The sequence below is a fragment of the Bos indicus genome, chromosome 13 (assembly GCF_029378745.1).
Source record: "Bos indicus isolate NIAB-ARS_2022 breed Sahiwal x Tharparkar chromosome 13, NIAB-ARS_B.indTharparkar_mat_pri_1.0, whole genome shotgun sequence".
NCBI classification, from domain to species: Eukaryota; Metazoa; Chordata; class Mammalia; order Artiodactyla; family Bovidae; genus Bos; species Bos indicus.
This window is the reverse complement of record NC_091772.1, coordinates 24,014,376-24,038,947: the sequence shown is the minus strand read 5'-3', so window position 1 is coordinate 24,038,947 and position 24,572 is coordinate 24,014,376. Positions and strand designations below refer to the sequence as shown.

The following is a 24,572-nucleotide window of genomic DNA, read 5'->3' as shown; positions in this document are numbered from 1 at the left end:
CACATTCAATATGGCAGAATTAGTCTACCGAACCTCCAGAGATGGATTTATAAAATAAATAAAATTAAAATGAATCCCTTAAGGTTAAATTTAAACAAGGATAATGTGTCAAGTGAGATTACTTGATTATGATTTTAAAAGCAGATACTTACTGTTAGAAGCCAGGATTCCAAATATCATAGTAGCATTTCTTCTCACAATTTTGTCTTCATGGGTGAGTAGCTTAGTTAAAGGTTCCACAGCTCCAAGTTCAAGGAGGGTGGCTTTATTTTCCTCACCTACCATCACAGGTAAAATAAAATCAGAAATGGATAGCAATCTCATCAAAATTCTTCCTTGTGTCATTCCAGTTTATTTGCCGTTTGCCTTTCACGTTCCTCTGCTTCTACACATATTTCTCTAGAATAAACTTTAGAGCAAAAGTATCCTGGATGCTTGCTGCTCTCCTTTCCCTCGATGTTTACACAACTAGCTTTCTCCTTTGGTTCTTAGCTCATACTTAACCTCCTGAGGGGTCTCCTCTGACCATCCTACCTACTGTCATCACTACATACCAGTCTTTCTGATTGCTCTTTATCCTGCTTTATTTTCTTCATACCACTTAATGATCTCTGTGATTGTTTGCTTCCTCTCCTGTAACTTGACTTTCCATGAAGACAGATACCCTTTTTATTCTGTTCTTTCATAACTGCAGTGGCTAGCACAGTGCCAGGCATCTAATGGGCACTCAGTAATACTGGCATAATTAATTATGAAAATTAACGCAGAGAATCTCCACCTCAAGTTCAAGTGTGTGTGGTGGAGTTTAGGGTGTTCATTTTTCACCCAACAGGTTCGCCTGCAGCCATCATGGCTACGGCAAGAAGCCCCAGAACCAGGTCACTGAAAGCCAGCATTGAGCCCAGTTGTAGAAGCAGATTATCCATACCCTGTAAGTGGGATATCATTCTGCAAAGTCTGGAATAATGTTTAGGTCCTGATTAATTTCAACTTTGCAATTTCTCCAGCTATGACGACATATATTTCACTTTCAAAATTAATTTAAGAGGAGAATATTTCTTTGCCTTAGTTTTCTCAGAAAATGAAGATATTTTGTACCTGAAGTTACAGGTTTATTTTGATAACACCTTTCTCAAAACACAGACTGTATCTTCCCATAGTCTATGGACTTGCCTTGTGTCTAAATATTTAGTCACTTGAAAAGAATATGTTGAAATATGCATTGTTGATTACTACAAAAATCCTTCTCAAATTTTCCATAATTTTGCGTTTTATTGAGGTTCTAAAAGTTAATTTAGATGAAAATATTTTGTAAAAAAAATTCCCCCCCCCCGCCACTGTACCACACAGCATGTGGGATCTTCTCTCTCACCAGGGGTCAAACCTGAGCATCCTACACCAGAAGCATGGAGTCTTAACCAATGGACCACCAGGGAAGTCCCAAATAAATTTTAATTCAAGGATAAACTTTAGGATACTTAAATAAATGGTGGCTTCATAGAATCAATGGAGAAATATCCCATCTTTTACAATTTTCTAACAGAATTTTTATATAATTGGTATTATTTCTTCTGTGTTTGGTAGAGTTCAGCAGTGAAAACATCTGGACCTAAGTTTTCTTTGTGAGATATTTAACTATAAATTTCCATTTCTATAATAGATAAGGGGCTGTTCAGGCTATCTTTCTTTAGTGAGCTTTGAGAGTTTGTCTTAAAATGAATTTGTCCAATCCATCTGAGTTGTAGAATTTATTGGCTTTATATTGTTCATAATATTTAATTATCCTTATAATATATGTAGGAGCTGTAGTGATGTCTCCTCTCCCATTCCTCATATCGATAATGTCTTATATCTTTTTATTTATCAATCTGACTAGACATTTTTATTACTCTTATTCATCTCAAAAAACCAATTTTTCATTTTATTGCTTCTGTCCATTGTTTTTCTGTTTTCTATTGTTATTTCACTGATTTCTGCTCACATGTATATTATATTCTTAACACTAATGCTTGGGTTTCATTAGCTCTTGTTTTTCTATTTTCTTAAAGTGGAAGCTGAGGTCATAGATTTGAGAGACCTTCTTGTTTTCTAACAGTCATTTGGTACAATAAGTACTCTTTTAGTAGCATCCTACAACTTTTTATATGCTGTGTTTTCATTTTCAATTTGGATTTCCCTTTTGATTTCCACTTTCATTCTTAGGTTATTTAGAAGTATGTTATTATTTTCTAGCTATTGGGTGATTATTCAGAGTTCTTTGTGTTATTGATTTTTAATATAATTCTAATATGGAATAGCATATATTTTGTATGATTGGAATTTTAAATTTATTAAGGCTTGTTTGATGGCCCAGAATATAATCTATTTTGATAAATGTTCTGTATGCACTTGAAGAGAGTTCTGATGTTCTTAGAGTGTTCTAAAAATATAAACTAGGTTAAATTCATTTGTATTGCTGTTCAAATCTCTTATATCCATATAGATTTACTATCTACTGGTTCTTTCATTTATTGAGGGAAGAGTATCAAAATCCTCAGCTATAATTGTGGGTGTCTATTTCTCTTTGCATCTAGCATCATATAATTTGAAAATCTGATATTAAGTACTTAACACAACTGTTTAGGATTTTTCATAGCATGTTGATTAATTGGCCCCTTTATTATTATTACAAAATGGTCATCTTTATCTCTGATAAAGAGATATCTCTGATATCGTCTTTATCTCTGATACCATTCCATTTTTGTGATAGTAACAGCTCCTTCAGCTTTCTGTTGATTAGTGCTAGCATAGGGTATCATTTTTCCTCCTTTACTTTCAAATTATTTGTTTCATTATATTCTAAGTGCATTTTTTGAAGGCAGAATGTAGTTTAGTCTTGCTTATATCCAATAAAACACCCTGTCCCTCTTAACGTATACAGACCATTTACATTTAATTTGATTATTGATATGTTTAGGTTTAACTCATATGTGTTTCATCATTGTTTTTCTTTTCTTCATTTCTGCCTTCTTCGTATGAATTGAAATTTTTATGATTCCATTTTATTCCTTTGTTGGCTTATTTGATATCATTGTTTTGGGACTGTGGTATATATCCTAGCACAGTCTTCTTTCAAGTGGTAGTATATATTACTTCACATGCAGTACACTTATATAGTATACTTTCACTTTTTTTTTAACCTTTCTACCTTGGTTCTGTTGTCCTATATCTTACTTTTACACATGTTTCAGACCGCACAATATATGATTATTATTTTTGTTTAAAATAACTAATTTGTTTTTTTAGTGATTCAAATAAAAAACATTATATGTTACCATTTCTGGTGTTCTATCTTTATTCTTCTTCCATATTTCCATCTGGTATCATTTTCCTCCTGCCTGAAGGACCTACTTAATATAGTTAGTAGTGTGGTCTCCTTGCAAAGAGCTATTTCAGTTTTTGAATGTTTGAAAAAGACTTTATTTCACTTATGATTTTGAAAGATATTTTTTCAGGGTGTAGAAACCTAGGTTGAAAGTTTTAATTTTTTTTAGTACTTTAAAGATGTTGCTCTGCTGACTTTAATTTAAACAGTTACCTGTTTATTTGGATGTGCCGGGTCCTAGTTGCGGCATACAGGATCTTTTAGATGCAGCATTCAAACGCTTAGTTGTGGCGTGTGGGATCTAGTTCCCTGCTGCTGCTGCTGCTAAGTCGCTTCAGTAGTGTCCCACTCTGTGCGACCCCATGGACGGCAGCCCACCAGGCTCCCCCATCCCTGGGATTCTCCAGGCAAGAACACTGGAGTGGGTTGCCATTTCCTTCTCCAATGCGTGAAAGTGAAAAGTGAAGGTGAAAAAAAAAGTGAAGTCACTCAGTCATGTCTGACTCCCAGCGACCCCATGGACTGTAGCCCACCAGGCTCCTCCATCCATGGAATTTTTCCAGGCAAGAGAACTGGAGTGGGGTGCCATTGCCTTCTCCTGACCAGGGATCAAACCCGGGTCCCCTGCATTGGGAGCACAGAGTCTTAGCAACTGGACCACCAGGAAGTCCTGAGACTTTCCTTGTTTTTGATAATTGGAAAATGTCCCTGAATTGGAGTTTGATTTAAAAAATCATATTTAGACTGAGTCTCTAGGTTGGGGGCAAATAACAGAAGTGAAGCACTCTTTTCATTACGTCAAGGGCACATGTTATCTCTGTTGATGCTGATTTTGATCGCCTGGCAGAGGCAGGGTCTGTCAGGTTTCTCCGCTACACACTTTCCCCCAGGTGTCCACTGTGTGCTCTCTGGAAAGATGTCCATGCACAGCCCCTAAGGAGCGGGAAGTTGTGTCCCACCTCCTCGAGGGCAGAGTATCTGCATAAACTGGGATTCTTCTGCATTGGAGATTTGTCTTTTCTCTCCTGTTTATTTACTCATTCAATCATTTTTTAATCTGTATAATATTTTTCTTCTTTGGGCTGTAAATCTGGGATGGCATGCGTGTGTGTGTGTTCAGTTGTGTCCAATTCTTGGCAAATCCATGAGCTGTAGCCCACCAGGCTCTGCTGTCCATGGGATTTCCCAGGCAAGAATACTGGAGGGGGTTGCCATTTCCTTCTCCAGGGGATCATCCTTACCCAGGGATTCAGCCTGCATCTCCTGCATTGGCAGGTGGATTCTTTACCACTGAGCCACACAATTATTCCAGATTTGATCCTTAGGAGCTCTTTCAGCTCCTGTGACATTTACAATTTTTTAAACTGCAATAAAGGCTTCAAAATGACTGTTCTACCCTGACTAAATTACTCTTTAAGACTAGGGTAGGAACATAGGGAGATACATTATTTTCAGGTGATAAATTAAATGATATTCTGGTTGTCTGAAAGAATTCATGAGACAAGTAAGTTAAAGACTAAGGAGAAAAGTGCCCATTAGTAAATATTTTAAGAAAATAATGAAATAGAAAGATAAATTGAAAAAATCCAAACCTTTTAAAGCAAATCTATAAATGGCTTCACATGCTTTAGCCAAAATTTCTTCTTCGGGAGAATTAAGCATTAGTACCACGGTTGCGACTTTCTTGCTTTCAACTGTTAATGGATCAAACTGAAAGGCAGAGAGAAAAATATCATAGCCACAAATGAGTTTTAAAAAGCACATAAAACATGAATGGTGTCTTGAAACTTAAGGAGAATATTAATCTTACGAAAAGGATGTGGTCACTGCCCACAAAGTGCATTGCAAAATTTTTATTTAAAAAATATCACTGATGGAGAGTTGTCAACATTGCTGGCTTTGAAATTCCTGGAGTATGGAGGGAAAAGCAAAGTATTTTGGAACCTGGTGGTGTAGTCTGTCATTTTAGCCATGGGAAATCAAAAAAGTTACCTAAGCTGTTAGAATTTCAGTTTCCTTCTCTGAATAATGGGTATAATAATACCTACTGTGAAGGATTAAGAGATTAGAGATCATCCATGTAAAGCATTTAGCAAGTTGTCTGGCACATAACAGATGCTCATTAAATAACATATCTTAGTATAATTCTTCATCAATACACAAGAATCCTTGATAACCTGCTCTATTAGATACTCTGGCAACTCAGTGATCAGTACCTACTTTCTAACCACTATACCATTTCTTGAAAAGCAGGAACTACATTTATGTGAAACAACTAAAAATTTAAAGAAAGCAGCAGATCACCAAAGATAAAACTGGATAAAATCTGGAGCAAGGAAAAGGTAATATAGTATAAATAAAAAGTATAGGACTGTAAGAAGTCCTGTATCCTGCTGTGAGATCCTGAGAATTCACATTTAGCTGAAATAAACAATAACAAACTCATGACCCCTATGGATTTTCTTTGGTCAAGGAGAAAACAAATTATTACACTGTTTTCTTCCGTTTCCAGAGACCATGGACGAGGATGTTCTGTTTATGACACGTGTAAACCAGTGGCAGATGTGTGTTGATGTATGGCAAAACCAATACAATATTGTAAAGTAAAAAAAAGTAATAATAATAAAGAAATTTAAAAAAAAAGAAAATTGAATTTCAACGCTTTAGCTGCTTCTTTGTGTTGACCCTTTCTAAATGGACATCTTAATGTGTTTTCAGTTCAGTTCAATTCAGTCACTCAGTTGTGTCTGACTGTTTCTGTTTGCGCCAGGATTGCAGCACGCCAGGCCTCCCTGTCCATCACAAACTCCAGAGTTTACCCAAACTCATGTCCATCGAGTTTGGTGATGCCATCCAACCATCTCATCCTCTGTCGTTCCCTTCTCCTGCATTCAATCTTTTCCAGCATCAGGGTCTTTTCAAATGAGTCAGTTCTTTGCATCAGGTGGCCAAAGTATTGGAGTTTCAATTTCAAAATCAGACCTTCCAATGAACATTCAGGACTGATTTCCTTTAGGATGGACTGATTGGATCTCCTTGCAGTCCAAGGGACTCTCAAAAGTCTTCTCCAACACCACAGTTCAAAAGCATCAATTCTTCGGTGCTCAGCTTTTTTTATAGTTCAACACTCACATCTATACATGACTCCTGGAAAAACCATAGCCTTAACTAGACGGACCTTTGTTGGCAAAGTAATGTCTCTGCTTTTGAATATGCTGTCTAGGTTGGTGATTGCAACCATGAAATTAAAAGACACTTACTCCTTGGAAGGAAAGTTATGACCAACCTAGATAGCATATTCAAAAGCAGAGACATTACTTTGCCAACAAAGGTCTGTCTAGTCAAGGCTATGGTTTTTCCAGTAGTCATGTATGGATGTGAGAGTTGGACTGTGAAGAAAGCTGAGCGCCAAAGAATTGATGCTTTTGAACTGTGGTGTTGGAGAAGACTCTTGAGAGTCCCTTGGACTGCAGGGAGATCCAACCAGTCCATTCTAAAGGAGATCAGTCCTGGGTGTTCTTTGGAAGGAATGATGTTAAAGCTTAAACTCCAGTACTTTGGCCGCCTCATGGGAAGAGCTGACTCATTGGAAAAGACTCTGATGCTGGGAGGGATTGGGGGCAGGAGGAGAAGGGGATGACAGAGGATGAGATGGTTGGATGGCATCACTGACTCGATGGACGTGAGTCTGAGTGAACTCCGGGAGTTGGTCATGGACAGGGAGGTCTGGTGTGCTGCAATTCATGGGGTCGCAAAGAGTCGGATATGACTGAGTGACTGAACTGAACTGAACTGAGGTTGGTCATAATTTTCCTGCCAAGGAGTAAGCATCTTTTTAATTTCATGGCTGTAGTCACCATTTACAGTGATTTTGGAGCCCCCCAAAATAAAGTCTGTCATTGTTTCCACTGTTTCCCCATCTATTTGCCATGAAGTGATGGGACCAGATGCCATGATCTTCGTTTTCTGAATGTTGAGTTTTAAGCCAACTTTTTCACTCTCCTCTTTCACTTTCATCAAGAGGCTCTTTAGTTCTTCACTTTCTGCTATGAGAGTGGTGTCATCTGCATATCTGAGGTTATTGATATTTCTCCCAGCAATCTTGATTCCAGCTTGTGCTTCCTCCAGCCCAGTGTTTCTCATGATGTACTTTGCATATAAGTTAAATAAGCAGGGTGACAATATATAGCCTTGACGTACTCCTTGCCCTATTTGGAACCAGTCTGTTGTTCCATGTCCAGTTCTAACTGTTGCTTCCTCACCTGCATACAGATTTCTCAAGAGGCAGATCAGGTGGTCTGGTATCCATCTCTTTCAGAATTTTCCAGAGTTTGTTGTGATCCACACAGTCAAAGGCTTGGGCATAGTCAATAAAGCAGAAATAGATGTTTTTCTGGAACTCTCTTGTTTTTTCGATGATCCAGCAGATGTTGGCAATTTGATCTCTGGTTTCTCTGCCTTTTCTAAACGCAGCTTGAACATCTGGAATTTCACAGTTCACGTGTTGTTGAAGCCTGGCTTGGAGAATTTTGAGCATTAATGTGTTTTGGGATGTAACAAAATTGACGTTCGTTTTTGAGTAGAGGATGGAGAGAGAGATTACTCTGAATAAGGAGACATAATTGTGTGAGGTTAGAAGAGTAGAGAAGACAGAGAAGATGGCAGTAAGCAATGACCTGAAAGGACGTGGCTAGGATAAAAATACCTCTTGGAGGGAAAATAGCTGTTGGATTTTAGGGCAACATTATCTAACATACGAATTGAAGCTGTTACACATTTAACTTAAATGTGAAATTTAAGTTAAAATGCAGAAATCAAACACCAATTAGGAAAGCCAAATAGAAAATGCATTACTGTTTTGGTTTATTTTAATTAGGGTCTTCTATCAAGTGAGATGACAGTATAACACTGTAAAGGTCATATAGTCTTTGCAAAACAATTATATATTACTCAATGCTCACTTAAAATAACAAAGATACTTCTAGCTTCTATTTAAAAAACTAATTATCCCTAATAAAAAATTATTAAATCTTCTAAATAATAAGACAAATTGAAGCTGGAGCTGTTACTTGCACATGTCTAACTCTGTACTAGAGCTGAAAGAGTGTTCAAAGTCTCAAGCCTCTTAGACTCTTTCTGGAAGACAGATCGTCAGTAAATATCTGCTATGTGCACCAGGCTTATAGGTCCTTATGGATTCCAGTGACATGAACCATTGAGAAAAAATGGCCTCTAGGAGAGCCTAGAGGCATGGCTAGTATGCTGTCTGCAGCACTGACCAGGAATATAAGGGCCTGGAAATTCACAGAAATTTTAAGGAAGAACTTCTAAAAGTGCCTGGAGATTGAGGCTTGAGAATTATTTTGCTGCTGTTGCTGCTAAGTCGCTTCAGTCGTGTACGACTCTGTGCAACCCATAGACGCCAACCCACCAGGCTCCCCCGTCCCTGTGATTCTCCAGGCAAGAACACTGGAGTGGGTTGCCATTTCCTTCTCCAATGCATGAAAGTGAAAAGTGAAAGTGAAGTCGCTCAGTCATGTCCAATTCTTCCCAACCCCACGGACTGCAGCCTACCAGGCTCCTCCGTCCATGGGATTTTCCAGGCAAGAGTACTGGAGTGGGGTGCCATTGCCTTCTTTGTAAGAATTATCTTAGTTAGGTATTAAAGGTAACCCCAGAATTTCAGAGCACTTGGGGTCATCACTTGCTCACTAACATTTTTTTTCATATTAATATGGCTGCACCAGATCTTAGTTGGGGCATGAGGGATATTTTGGTTGTGGCATGTGGGATCAAACTTGGGCTCCTTGAATTTGGAGCATGAACTCCTAGCCACTAGACCACCAAGGAAATCCCTAACAATATCTTTTTTAATCTGAAAATTTGAAAGTTGGATTATATCTCTCAGAGCTCTTCCAAATATATAATTCTAGGATTATATGAAGTACAAAAACATGGAAAGACAATAAATGTTGCTTTGGGGAAGGGAGAATTCATTTGAACTGGGGTAGATGGAGAAAGGTCTATAGAGGTGGTGGAATTTTACGTGTGATTTGAAGAATGGATACAACAGGGTAGGCTGAGATAAGGAGAAAGGACATTCTGTTGGGGGAAACAACACCAGGAAGGTTTAAAATGGAAATGAATGTTGCATTTATGGTAGATAAAATAGGAGCTTGACTAAGAGGAAAATATGTAATAGGAAGCAGAAATATTATTGAAAAATAAGGACATATAAGGCCTCAGCAAATGACCTAGATCTTCCTCCCCACCCCCCAACCCCCAACACTCTAATGGGAATGATCAGCACAGTTCAGAGGAAAGGCTTGTGACTCAAGAAATTTCAGTTCAGTTCAGTTCAGTCACTCAGTCAAAGTCTGATCCTTGGAGACCCCATGGACTGCAGGCATGCCAGGCCTCCTTGTCCATCGCCAACTCCCAGAGTTTACTCAAACTCATGTCCATTGAGTCAGTAATACCATCCAACCATCTGTCCTCTGTCATCCCCTTCTCCTCCTGCCTTCAATTTTTCCCAGCATCAGGGTCTTTTCAAATGAGTCGGTTCTTCACATCAGGTGGCCAAAGTATTGGAGTTGCAGCTTCAGCATCAGTCCTTCCAATGAATATTCAGGGTTGATTTCCTTTAAGATGGACTGGTTGAATCGCCTTGCAGTCCAAGGGACTCTCAAGAGTCTTCTCCAACACCACAGTTCAAAAGCATCAATTCTTCAGCGCTCAGCTTTCCTTATAGTCCAACTCTCACATCCATACATAAATACTGGAAAAACCATAGCTTTGAGTAGACGGACCTTTGTTGGTAAACTAATGTCTCTGCTTTTAAATATGCTGTCTAGGTTGGTCATAACTTTTCTTCCAAGGAGCAAGCGTCTTTTAATTTCATGGCTGCAGTCACCATCTGCAGTGATTTTGGAACCCAAGAAAATAAAGTCTCTCACTGTTTCCATTGTTTCCCCATCTATTTCCCATGAAGTGATGGGACCGGATGTCATGATCTAGTTTTCTGAATGTTGAGTTTTAAGCCAACTTTTTCACTCTCCTCTTTCACTTTCATCAAGAGGCTCTTTAGTTCCTCTTCACTTTCTGCCTTAAGGGTGGTGTTATCTGCATATCTGAGGTTATTGATATTTCTCCCGGCAATCTTGATTCTAACATGTGCTTCATCCAGCCAGGCGTTTCTCATGATGTCCTCTGCATATAAGTTAAATAAACTGGGTGACAACATACAACCTTGACGTACTCCTTTCCCTATTTGGAACCAGTCTGTTTTTCCATATCTAGTTCTAACTGTTTCTTCCTCACCTGCATACAGATTTCTCAGGAGACAGGTTAGGTTGTCTGGTGTTCCCATCTCTTTCAGAATTTTCCACAGTTTGTTGTGGTCCACACAATCAAAGGCTTTGGCATAGTTAATAAAGCAGAAGTAGATATTTTTCTGGAACTCTCTTGCTTTTTCGATGATCCAGCAGATGTTGGCAATTTGATCTTTGGTTCCTCTGCCTTTTCTAAATCCAGCTTGAACATATGGAAGTTCATGGTTCATATTGCTGAAGTCTGTCTGGGAGAATTTTGAGCATTACTTTACTAGCGTATGAGATGAGTGCAATTGTGTGGTAGTTTGAGCATTCTTTGGCATTACCTTTCTTTGGGATTGGAATGAAAACTGATCTTTTCCAGTCCTGTGGCCACTGGTGAGTTTTCCAAATTTGCTGGCATATTGAGTGCAGCACTTTCACAGCATCATCTTTTAGGATTTGAAATAGCTCAACTGAAATTCCATCACCTCCACTAGCTTTGTTCATAGTGATGCTTCCTAAGACCCACTTGATTTTGCATTCCAGGATGGCTGGCTCTAGGTTGGTGATCACACCATCATGATTATCTCAGTCATGAAGATCTTTTTTGTATAGTCCTTCTGTGTATTCTTGCCACCTCTTCTTAATATCTTCTGCCTCTGTTAGGTCCATACCATTTCTGTCCTTTTTTCTGCCCATCTTTGCAAGAAATGTTCCCTTGGTATCTCTAATTTTATTGAAGAGATCTGTGGTCTTTCCCATTCTATTATTTTCCTCTATTTCTTTGCATTGACTGCTGAGGAAGGTGTTCTTATCTCTCCTTGTTATTCTTTGGAAATCTGCATTCAAATGGGTTTATCTTTCCTTTTCTCCATTGCCTTTAGCTTCTCTTCTATTCACAGCTATTTGTAAGACCTCCTGAGACAACCATTTTGCCTTTTTGCATTTCTTTTCCTTGGGGTTAGTCTTGATCCCTGCCTCCTGTACATGTCAGGAACCTCTGTCCATAGTTCTTCAGGCACTCTGTCTATCAGATCTAATCCTTTAAATCTATTTATCACTTCCACTGTATAATTGTAAGGGATTTGATTCAAGTCATACCTGATTGGTCTAGTGGTTTTCCCTACTTTCTTCAATTTAAGTCTGAATTTGGCAATAAGGAGTTCATGGTCTGTGCTACAGTCAGCTCCCGTTCTTGTTTTTGCTGACTGTATAGAGCTTCTCCATCTTTGGCTGCACAGAATATAATCAGTTTGATTATGGTATTGACCATCTGGTGATGTCCCTGTGTAGAGTCTTCTCTTGTGTTGTTGGTAAAGGGTGTTTGCTATGACCAGTGCATTCTTTTGGCAAAAGTCTATTATCCTTTGCCCTGCTTCATTCTGTACTCCAAGGCCAAATTTCTTGTTACTCCAGGTATTTCTTGACTCCCTATGTTTGCATTCCAGTCCCATATAATGAAAGGACATCTTTTTTGGGTGTTAGTTCTAGAAGGTCTTGTAGGTCTTCCTAGAACCGTTCAGCTTCTTCAGCATTATGGGTTGGGGCACAGACTTGGATTACTGTGATACTGAATGGTTTGCCTTGGAAATGAACAGAGATCATTCTGTCATTTTTGAGATTGCATCTAAGTACTGCATTTCAGACTCTCTTGTTGACTACGATGGCTACTCCATTTCTTCTAAGGGATTGTTGCCCACAGTAGTAGATATAATGGTCATCTGAGTTAAATTCACCCATTCCAGTCCATTTTAGTTTGCTGATTCCTAAAATGTCAGTTTTCACTCTTGCCATCTCCTGTTTGACCACCTCCAATTTGCCTTGATTCATGCACCTAACATTCCAGGTTCCTATGCAATATTGCTCTTACAGCATCTGACTTTACTTCCATCACCAGTCACATCCACAACTGGGTGTTGTTTTTGTTTTGTCTCTGTCTCTTCTTTCTTTCTGGGGTTATTTCTCCATTGATCTCCAGTAGCATATTGGGCACCTACCAACCTGGGGAGTTCATCTTTCAGTATCCTATCTTTTTGCCTTTTCATACTGTTCATGGGGTTCTCAAGGCAAGAATACTGAAGTGGTTTGCCATTCCCTTCTCCAGTGGACCAGGTTTTGTCAGAACTCTCCACCATGACCTGTCCATCCTGGGTGGCCCTACATGACATGGTTCATAGTTTCATTGAGTTAGACAAGGCTGTGGTCCACATGATCAGATTGGTTTGTTTTCTGTGATTGTGGTTTTCAGTCTGTCTGCCCTGTGATGGAGAAGGATAAGAGGCTTATGCAAGCTTCCTGATGGGAGAGACTGACTGAGGGGGAAATTGGGTCTTATTCTGATGGGTGGGGCCAGGATCAGTAAATCTTTAATCTGATTTTCTGTTGATGGATTCAAGAAATTTAAACTTAGCTAATTTTTCATTTAGATGTGAAAAAGATAGGTTCAGGCATTTTCAAACTCAAGTGTATCAACCGTAATTTCTAACAAATTACTCAGCAAATATTCCAGCCAAGGTTGGGGAGGACAAAATAGAAACACAATAGTGGCATATCAGTAAATTGATAAAATCAATAAACTGAATTATAACGGTGGTCTGAACTCTGAAGAAAGGATTTCTAAAGTAATGATGACATGATAAGAACTGAAAAAGTTAACAATGCTTGAAATTAAAATTCTAGATTTTTTTCCCAACAAAACTTAGGTAAAATTTCATTGATTTTATCCTGGAATTTTCACATTTTTTTGTTAATTGACTGTTTTCCCATTTGAGTGTATTAATAAGTTGCCTTGAGGCCTGATCTATATGCCCAGGATGTAGAGGAATACTTGACTTGTGTATGATATGTATTCAATATTTGTCTGATAAATGAATGACTTTCTTCAGGCAAAGGGTTATATTATTTCTCTATCCCTATTACCTAGAACAGTACTCTGGATATAGAAATACTCTGTAAATCCCTATAAAGGAATGTATTAAAGAGCCTCTGGAAACTTCTTTTTTATGCTTGTGGCCTTGCAGTGCCTTCCTTGAGTGTTGCACTGTCTATTGAGGCCAGAAAAGAAGATTTCAGATCTAAGGTTCATGAGCCATCAGTGGGCTCTAGGGACAGCTTGTCTCTCTGAAATTGTGGGCAGGACTTTTGGTGTGCTTTCTGCAGGGAGAGAGTCCATAGTCACCATTCTATCCTCATGAGGCCCCCTGACCCTGCACTGAACCCTTGAGAATCACAACCACAGATCAACTTTCACCTAAGACAGTGCCCCTGGCATCCTGAATGGTTACCTTTCCTTACATTTTCGAACTTCCACTTCAGAGACTTCTGATATTTCAATATTTTTAAATTTAATTTTGCAAGCATATGAATGAACGGACTATGCTGAAGTATGGATTTGTCATGATCCACGGAATGACTACAGTTCTCAAAGGAGTAGGGTATGTGGAAATACCTTTAAACATCTTTTAATTCTCCTTCTGTGGTTCAGATAACACTTTAGTATTTCATCATATCTTCTGGTTATCCTTAAGAAAAAGGTGATGGGGGTACAAGAAGCTTAAAAGGAAGTTTGAGACTGTGAGAATTACCATCATAAGAGCTGTCAACAAAGAAATATCAATGTTTGGCAGAGAGCAGAGAAACTTGGCATGACATGCATTTCTCCTACAGAGCCTGCAGCGCTATAGTAATCTTTTATTAGAAAAGGCGCCGAGAATAAGATGATAGCTGTAACAGAATGCCACATGACTAAATAAATAATCCTGTGCTGTAATTACAGATTCCATCTGCTTTCCTGTGAGGAACTCATAGCGAGTCACCAACAAGCTGGTTGTGAAATCATAATTTCGCGCTCTGTACGGAATAAATGATGAACCCAAATTATTTACACAGAGGATGAGAGAAAGGGGAACCGTTTTGGCTAAGCTTTGAATTTTAAGTCCAGTCAATTAGAGAAGCCATGGACTGGTAGAGATGCTTTTCTCTCTCTGTTAAGGAAACAAGACCATTTAGGATAAGACTGCCCAACAGAAGAGCAGTGATGGAAGGATCCCGATCCTGTATTGTCTATGTGGCTCTTGAGCACTTGAACTAGTGCGACTGAGGTACTGAGTTTTTCATTTTATATTGTTGATTTTCATTAATACAATTTCAGTTATTTAAATGTAAATAACCATATGTGACCACTAGCTTCCATGATTAGACAGCACATGTCTAAAAGAACATACAATTATAAAGCTGGACTCAGTGAAAAGAGATAAATCATGACAGTTTAGTGATTTTTATGGCGCCAGCAAATGCAAATAAAAGGCCTTTTTGATTTCTTTTGGAATGTGTTTACGGAGTCAGTGGTCTCCAATCATGAGGAGCCAACTGCCCAGGAAAAGGGAGACAGATAAACAGAAGGAAGCCGACTGCACCACCCTGGCACAAGCTTTTCATACAGACTCTTTAAACATCAGTTAAAATCTGCAAAAGGGTAAAGGTTAAAATGAAAACCGCTAAAATAACCTCTCATTTGCTTTACAACCTGAGTCATTCTCAGGCTGGTGGAAAGGGTCCAGAAAAACAAGCCGCAGGAGACATCCCTTCTTCCACAGAACTGGATTTGGTTGCCCAGGTAGGAGAGCAGGTTCTGCTATTGCCAGTGGCTCTGATTCAACAGCCACCATACTTGGTTCCCACATGCACTTAACAAGAAGAGCAGGCACTGACCCATTAACATAAATGTCTACTTAACTTGATACTTAACCACTAATATTCTAGAGCCAGATCACAGTCTGTGAGTTTAGATTCTGTGGATTCAGTTGTCTCTGAAATGTAAGAGAATAAAATTTCCATGCTCTTAAGCTCAAAGAGACCTGACCATAAATCATAATGGCCATGTTCTGGGCATCTGGGAACTTTAGCAGCTGGCTGGTCTTTCAAAACTGACATCCCTGCCTCTTCAGACAGGTTCAAGCAAACCTCAACAGTTTTGTAGGGTGATGGACAGCACCCTCAGCCGCATCATGAATAATTACATGTACCAAGTTCTTATCTAATGCCTGGCACTGTTCTAAGCATCTTTTATTTATCTAACCTTGCCCCACTGCTGTAAGTGGTTATGAAGTGGGTATCCCATGAAGTGGACATCATCACATCCTCACTGGGGAATACAGAGGTCAGGAGATTTGCCTTAGATCAGAGTTGGTGGGTAATGAAGCAAGGATTAGACTCTGACAGTATAACTTAGTCACAGAATATCACTGTTGTTATTGTTCAGTCACTAAGTTGTATCTGATTCTTTGTGACCCCATGGACTGCAGCACGCCAGGATTCCTTGTCTTTCACTATCTCCTGGAGTTTATTCATGTCCATTGAGTTGGTGATGCCATCCAACTATCTCATCTTCTGTCACCCCCTTCTCCTCTTGCGCTCAATCTTTCCCAGCATCAGTATCTTTTCCAATGAGCTGACTCTTCTCATCAGGTGGCCAAAGTATTGGAGCTTCAGCTTCAGCATGAGTCCTTCCAATGAATATTCAGGGTTAATTTCCTTTAGGATTGATTCGTTTGATTTCTCTGCTGTCCAAGGGACTCTCAAGAGTCTTCTCCAGAGCCACAATTTGAAAGCATCAGTTCTTCAGTGCTCAGCCTTCTTTATGGTCCAACTCTCACATCCATTCATGATTACTGATGCCCTACCAAATATTGCCTACTATGGTCATTTCTGCTAATAATTCTTTCATGCACTCAATCCACAGAAAGTCTGCTTTTTATTAAAGCATCACAAACAACCTTTCAGCCAGACTTGGAAATGATTTGTGAAAGCAGAATATAGTTGTATTTGTTATTCAAGCCATATTTTCCCCACATCAAGGCATCTTCTCAGCTAGTATTCTCCTTTAGGAGAAGAAATGGAAGCAATAAACCATAAATGCACATATCAGTATATGCTTTGACAATGAAACTACTAACAAAAACAAAGGGATTTTTGTTTTAACCTTATCACCAAACATCCTTTTTTTCCATCCCCATTACCCACATTAACCAGTAGATGAAAGATGAATAAAAATAAAAATCTTTGGAAACAGTGTTTTAGGAGATATAAAAGAAGCAAACTGCCATGGCTTGACAGGAAAAAGTTTATTTTCTCAAGCAGTTATATACCCCCCTTTTAAATCTGATTTTTCATCTATAATTTATACAACAAACCCTTCACAGACTTTGAAGAGGTATATCTTGGAACAAATTCCAAGTTCAGATAGTTTAAACTGTGCTATAGTGTTTTAAAATAGCCGTGAAATTAAAAGACGCATGCTCCTTGGAAGAAAAGTTATGACCAATCTAGACAGCTTATTAAAAAACAGAGACATCACTTTGCCAACAAAGGTCCATCTAGTCAAAGCTATGGTTTTTCCAGTAGTCATGTATGGATGTGAGAGTTGGACTATAAAGAAAGCTGAGTGCTGAAGAATTTATGCTTTTGAATTGTGGTGTTGGAGAAGACTCTTGAGAGTCCCTTGGACTGCAAGGAGATCCAACCAGTCCATCCTAAAGGAAATCAGCCCTGAATATTCATTGGAAGGACTGATGCTGAAGCTGAAACTCCAATACTTTGGCTACCTGATGTGAAGAACTGCCTCATTTGAAAAGCCCCTGATGCTGGGAAAGATTGAAGGCAGGAGGAGAAGGGGACAACAGAGGATGACATGGTTGGATGGCACCACCGACTCAATGGACATGAGTTTGAGTGAGCTCCAGGAGTTGGTGATGGACAGGGAGGCCTGGCGTGCTGCAGTCCATGGTATTGCAAAGAGTCGGACACAACTGAGCGACTGAACTGAACTGATAGTGTTTTGAAGCATTAGAATTTATAATATAGAAAAGCAATTAGGTATGTGATACTGCTCTATCAGCTTTATTAACATAAAGTCAGAGTAGGGGAAGGATGGAAGGACCCTCAGGATAGTCAAGGACCACATGCCTTCAGCAGTCCTCAAGGCTGTGGTGACCCAAGGAAACAAGAACTAGATTTTTGTTAACTTGAAGATGGGAATTGTTTCTCAGTCCTTGACTGTGCTCCTCAAAGATTGGAGTAGAGAGGACAATACCAGCAAGACATAAAATTATGAAAGGTGTATTAGACAAACATGTCTATTTGTTTAATAGCCCCTTAATTCTCATTTTAATGAGAAAGTGTTTGTCCTCAAGTACTGTGTTCATGACTCCACTTTCTGGTAACAGGATGTCAATAATGCTATTTTGCAGTAAAAATAAGGGTAATGCAAACTAGATGCAATGATTAAAACAAGAGAATTTAGAACATTTGAGCATTATGTCCAAAGGAGAGCAGGCAGACCGATGAACTTCATCAGGAGACCACACTGACCATCTCTGCAAAACTTTTCTAGACCTGTGCTGATATGTTATCTGTACCCTTTGTTGCCAGCTACATTGAGGTATCACACATAAAAAGTTACATAGGAGTGTGTGTGTGTGTGTGTGAGAGAGAGAGAGAGAGAGAGAGGGAGGGAGAGGGAGAGAGAGGGAGAAGGAGAGGGGGAGAGAGAGAGAATCTAAAGGATTCTCGGGATAACAGATCTTATTTACTGAGTGTTTACTATGTGCCAGGCACTGTGAATTTCATGTGTTCTATTTCATTGTAATCATTTACCAAAATGATTTGGACATGACAAATCTCATTTAAGAGATTGAAAAAAAAAAGACTGAAATAACTTGGCCAGATTTAGCAACTTTACCAAAATAACAGTTTATGAGAGGCAGACCTGGGACAGAGCTCACATTTGTAACTGCAATGTTCCGGTGTTGTCGGGAAGACTCCTGCATTAACATCAGGTTCCTTCAGGCTGTAGATCTTGTGAGTCTGTTGACTATACATACTTTTCTCCCCATTCATATTTTATTTGAAGAAAACCACACCAAATGTCTGTTCCAAATAAGATTTTAAATTGAAAATTGTCCTAGGACATTTTAAACACAATCTTTTGGCAGTTCATAAACTTTAAAGAGAAATGATAGAACTCTGCTTTAATTATTTTATTATAGCCTTTTTCCCTTTTTTTTTTGGACTGTGCCTGGTCTTAATTGCGGTATGTGGTTAGATGCAGCATGCGACTCTCAGTTGCAGCATGTGGGATCTAGTTACCTAACCAGGCATGAAACCCAGGGTCCTGTGCATTGGGAGCATGAAGTCTTAGCCACTGAACCAAGGGAAGTCCCTATTATAACGTTTTAATTTAAATATTGTGATCACATTCCCATGCTATCAAACATTAAGTGACATCATTTTATCAAAATGGAATAATTTATTTAACTAAGTTTTTATTTTAAAACAATTTAGTCACTTCTAATTGTTTACTTCTGTGATCACTACTGCTATGGAAATAACTTTTTGTGTAATACATGCTTATTTACCATGACCACTTTAAACCATCTTACGTCTTCTAAGATCACCTCATCCCAATTGCCAACCTATTGGACATTAAGTTTATTGAACCTTGCTTTTAAAAGGGAGAGATAGGGACTCCCCTGGTGGTCCAGTGGTTAACACTTCACCTCCCAAAGCGGGGGTTTCGGGTTTGATCCCTCATCAGGGAGCCAAGATCCCACATGCCTTGTGGCCAAAAAACCAAAACATAAAATAGAAGCAATATAGTAACAAATTCAATAAAGACTTTGGGAGAATATTTTAAAAAATAAAAATAAAATAAATAAATAAATAAAAGGGAGAGACAAAGGTTTGTGTTTTGAGGAATGCATTATTTAAGCACTTGAAAGAGAAAAAGGTGGTGATGAACACAGACTTTTCTCTCCGTAGGACTGGAAAACACAGGACTTCTGATATCCAAATGCTCATCTAAAGACAACCTTACATACATACCTAGTAGCTATAGCATTACCTTCATTCATTTTTTTTAAATCCACTTAGATAATTAACATCAATGAGAGACTGGCAAATGTAAATTTAAAGTATTTGAAAAAACAAACCAAAACTATTTGTTCATTAACTAGGCTTATAAACATGCCATCCACATACTGGAAAAGCTAATAATTACTCTCTAATTGTGCTAATCATGTAATGACAATGTTGTAAATGTTTGTTTACATAATGTTAGATTTCTCTGACTAATCTTATCATTAGTCAGACTTTGGACTTCTGCCACTGTGCACTCATGTATATACTGGTACATGCCAAACTGTTTCAACAACTTATTTTTAAAACTGGTTAACATGCTGCTAGTATTCAAATCAGAAACTTACCACATCCTTGGGAGGGGGCTCTGCTTCCTTCTTTACCTTTTTACCCATTCTGGAAAAAATGCCACAAATAGTTAAAATGTCATCTGTACGTTGTATATGCACAAATCTCTGTTACCCACATACCTAGGAGGAAATGTACTTTTTCTTCTAAATTTTACCTAAAAAGAGACTATGCAATACACAACTGCACATATACAAATATGTTTCTACATCCCAAGTTTCACAGTTTTAAAGGAACTTATTGATAAGATTGTTGGGCATTAGTCCTGGCTTCCGGTTTAGAAAGAATACATTAATGACTTAAATTTTACTTACATAACAGGTAATGATTTACCACACTTATAGCTCACTTGTGTAGGGTGGGAGATTAAATGCAAATTAATTTTGAGATCTGCAAGGATGTTCTGTCACAAAGGAAGGGATTTTTGTCTTCTTTCTTGCACTGATCTATCCCAAGCACCTAGAACAATGCCTGGTACATACTGACCAACTGACATAAAAATCCTTAACTCTGTTGTTTGTAACTAATTATTTCTGAACGGTATCTGAGATCTACTAAGTCCAAGTGAACATCTGTGTCATTTTCCTAGATAACAAAATGTTTTCTCTAATATATTCTATATCTCAATTTAAAAAAGTAATTGAGAACCTGAAAAGATGAATTCTAGGGAAATTGGGGTTACTCCTTGCAAAGACCCTTTCCCACCTGCCCTTTTATGTCCAGTCTTGTGAAGGAAAAAATTAATGGAACAGTATACATACTTGATATACCACAGAGGAGTAACTCCATCTGGGTACAGAAAACTTTCCAAGATGCTGGTGGTGATTGTTAAAATAACCCATTTCTCCAATGAGAGTTTGTGGGGTTATGTTTGATATTAGGGCAATTTCAGACAATATATTCTAGTCCAGGTGTCTCCAACCTCTAGAATCTAATGCCTGATGATCTGAGATGGAGCTGATATAAAAATAAAAGAAATAAAGTACACAATACATGTTAACACACTTGAATCATCCCAAAACTGTTCGCCCTATCCTGTCCTGGCTTCCATAAAACCCTTTCCTGGTGCCAAAAAGGTTGGGGACCACTGTAATCTAGTCTCAAGGAAATTACTATAGTCTCGAGAAATTCTGGGAAGTAGGATACCTTTGGAGAGAATGTCAACGTCAGGGTTAGTTCAGATGGCTCATCAAGGGACAAAAGCAACTCCAAATAGTAAAGACACTGAACATAATTGATCACATATGTTTAAAAGTCAAATGTTCATAGAAATTCATAGTTACTTCTGAAAGACATCTATTCCAGGTCCCTAACTTCCAGTCACAAAAATTTCAAGATCTTTGAGGCCCTGGGGAAGCCTATGCTGGGATGCACTACCTCACACTATATCTAATATGTTAAAACATTAAAATACAAATCATATCCCCCACTGACTATAATTTTCATCATTAAAAGTTTTGAAAATTTGCATATGAAATGACTCATCTGTTTGTATACCTGGAAATTATTGCAAAATGAGAAAATTATTTTATTTTCAAATCTAATTAATAAAATACAATATTAATTTTTGAATTTTCTTTTCATATCTTAGGACCAATAGTTTTTTCCAGATCTCTGACATCTTTCTCAGATACTTGAAAACCACACAGATCCTAGACTTGCGCTTATAATGTTTCAGGCAGACACGCAGACTATTCTGAATAGATGAAAATCTTTCCTATGATTTCTTTAGGAAAAAGAGTTTCCATACCTCTTTATAACCAATTCCAACATATAGCAGTCTTTGCTTTACAAAAGAATTCCTTATGAATAACATTCAAGAAGCAATTAAATTACACCTGTATAAAGTTACTTGATGTCATCTGATTTTTCACTTGGGAACTTATTTTTCCCATCTCAAGAGAGTGAATTTGAGTAACTGCATACTGAAAAATACAGAGGCTGTAATAGCTTAAACATACAGGATTACAGAGATAGAACTTGTCCTCAGCAGCATGGTTAAGTAGGAAGCATTTTCTTCTTTTTTTCTTTTTTAACCGTTTTGGGTATAATAGTTAATAGGGGAGAAAATACACAGCTGACAGAGTCCAGGACAGTGAATCCAAGAGATGACTCTCGGTTGTTTTTTTTTTTTTTGTAAATTAAACATTTCACTTAAAATCAACATAAATGACCTTGTTTTATTCTTTAAAGCTACTGAGATGTCAAATTAAGAAAATAAATCCCTTTGATTTTTGAAGCAACCTAAACCTGTTTTTCCTATTTTACCACTTCCCCATTGATTTTTATTGTGCCAAAACACATAAAACTTATCCTTTTAATTCCTTTTAAGCTCATAATTCCGTGTCTACCGTTTACTTATACAGGTATCACATTTCAATACAGAGAATTTGGGAAAAAAAGGAAGGGCAAATGGAATTTTTAAAAAAATCACTCATAAATAAGCTCAGGAAGATGAGCACTCTTTTGACATAGCTCATTTTGGTGTGTGTTTTCTATAGTGATCTTACCTTCCTACTTGGATTTCTATCTGCAATTCTCAACTTACCTTCCTGGGGGCATTTTCTTACTAAATTCTCAAACTAACAGACAAGTTCTTGAAATCTCAGTCTCCATTTATTGCTTCAGTCATCATCACTGGATCAGCATGCCATTTAAAACAAAATTTTAAAGCCCATCATCCAGCCAGTCCCTTATTGTTGACCATTTGTTTTCAACTTTTTGAAATTATGTGCAGACTGCAAATGAACATTCTTAGAGGTAAAATTTTCATCCTCACAATTGTTTCTTTAGTTTAAATCCCTAGCATAAAATAACAGGGCTAAAAGGTATGAACTTCACGGCACTGGGCATGAAAACAAATCTGTTTTGAATGTTCATAGTTTTGGTTATTGGACTCATTTTTTCACGAATTTACTGATCTTCTTCGTGAACTTTCAGCCTTATGCGATCTTAAACGTTTTCTAACGAGATTTGAGAAGGTGTAGCATAACTGAGGACCCACTTTTTGAGTTGCTCAGTCAAGTAACGGAATCTAGACCCTCAGATACCCGCTCTGGACCTCAGTTTTGTCACCTGTTGAATAGGAAGCTGTTGGCACGCTTATGAAATGCACTGGGACCCCAGTCTAATACTTCGGGCATAAAGCAGGGACCCAGAGGTCCTCCCAAGGTCTTCCTTCAGTTGCTCCGGATGCTCCTACACGCGGGGCACTTTCTCTTTCCTCAAGTCGTGCTGGGGCCTCTGCCCTGGGCCTCTCCAAACTCCCAGGATAGCGGTGCAGCCGCCCAATCGCCTTTACCTGCAGGGAGATCCAGCCGGTCAACGGCTCCTCTGATCTGGCGAACAGCACCAACCGCCGCCAGCGCGCTTCTGGCAAGTCCGCTGTTGTGACTGGTTGCTAGGCGACAGGGAGCCGCGCCTGCGCAGTCAGCGCCCGCGTGCGCCTGGGCAGTGGAAACGCCAGCCTGGCTGCCCCATATCCCAACAGCGGTTAGAGGGAGGTACCTGAGAAGCCATGTGCATCCTTGGTGACTGACTCCCAGACTTTGGGGGCAGGATAGGCACTGGGCATCCTCCCCTTCTAGTTGTTGAGAGCCAGCCCTAGTGACAATGAAATCAGGAAGCAGGGCCACCTCCGCTTCTGACCAGAGAACTGGCTATGGATTCACACACTCTGAGGTGCAGGCGCATTCTCCCAGTGAAGCGCCTCGGCCAGAGTCTCTGCGAGGCGACTTCCAAATGCCATCTTCATAAAATGCCCTTTGATTGACCGCAGCAAAAAAATCTCTCCCATCATCATCGCAAATTTCCTTCATGCTCCTTGAAAGTCAAATCTCTTTCTCCATCCCACTTCCCTGGGAACAACTGATCTGTTTTATCTTCCTTTAATTTGCATTTTTATGAACATCTTATATATGGAACCACACAAAGCACTACCATTTCGGTCTGGCTTCTTTAATTTAGCAAATGCTTTTGAGATTTGTCCATGGTGTTGCATGTATCCGCAGTTTGTTTCTCTTGCTGAGTAGCATTGCACTGCCTGGATGGACCACATCCATTTGCTGGTACAGGACCACATCCATTTGCTGGTTGATGGACATTTGGGTTCTTTCCAGTTTTGGACTATTATAAATAAATATGCTCTAAACAGTTATACACAGGTTCCTGTGTGAACATATGTTTCTCCTTCCTTGGGAAAATACCCAAGAGTATAATTTCTGGGTCTTATGCCATGTGTATGTTTGATGTTACCAAAACTTGCCAAACTGTTTTCTAAAGGAACTATACTATATTTGTATTGCCATCAGCAATGAGTCAGAGATCCATTTGCTTTATGCCCCCAAACACTTGGTATTGTCAAGCCTTTTAGTTTTAGTCATCCCTTTGGTTATGTAGTGTTATCTCCTTCTGGTTTTAATTTGCATTTCCTTTATGACTAATCATGATAAGCTGATTCTCCACACTTGTTAACCATTTCAGTATCTTCTTTTGTGAAGTATCTGTTCAAATATTTTTCTACTTTTAACTGGGCTGTTTGTCTTATTATTGAGTGGTAAGAATTAACTGTATATTCTGGATGTTGCTGTTGTTAAGTCATATCTGACTCTTTTGCAACCCCATGGGCTGTAGCT

The 24,572-nt window shown here is 38.7% G+C and overlaps 1 protein-coding gene and 1 long non-coding RNA gene across 12 annotated transcripts in view; one reads left to right on the top strand and one right to left on the bottom strand.

The window, feature by feature from the left end:
* Positions 1 to 23,349, bottom strand: part of ARMC3 (armadillo repeat containing 3) — a 92,224-nt gene extending 68,875 nt beyond the window's left edge. For 2 of the 9 annotated variants that reach the window (XM_070800819.1, XM_070800820.1), the window contains exons 1-4: positions 23,014 to 23,206; positions 19,938 to 19,986; positions 4,957 to 5,074; positions 153 to 278 (exon numbers count right to left, since the gene is read on the bottom strand). In XM_070800819.1, the coding sequence (XP_070656920.1) occupies positions 153 to 278; positions 4,957 to 5,074; positions 19,938 to 19,986; positions 23,014 to 23,081 (361 nt within the window). In that variant the 5' untranslated portion in view covers positions 23,082 to 23,206. Of the gene's footprint in view, positions 1 to 152; positions 279 to 4,956; positions 5,075 to 18,458; positions 18,604 to 19,937; positions 19,987 to 20,699; positions 21,256 to 22,486; positions 22,988 to 23,013; positions 23,211 to 23,239 lie in introns of those variants that run through there. The other 7 variants (XM_070800823.1, XM_070800822.1, XM_019973035.2 and 4 more) reach the window with 7 other exon arrangements.
* The window catches only part of LOC139186456 (uncharacterized), a 331,485-nt gene that overhangs the window by 216,448 nt on the left and 90,465 nt on the right, over positions 1 to 24,572 (top strand). The gene's annotated exons all lie outside the window — the stretch shown is intronic.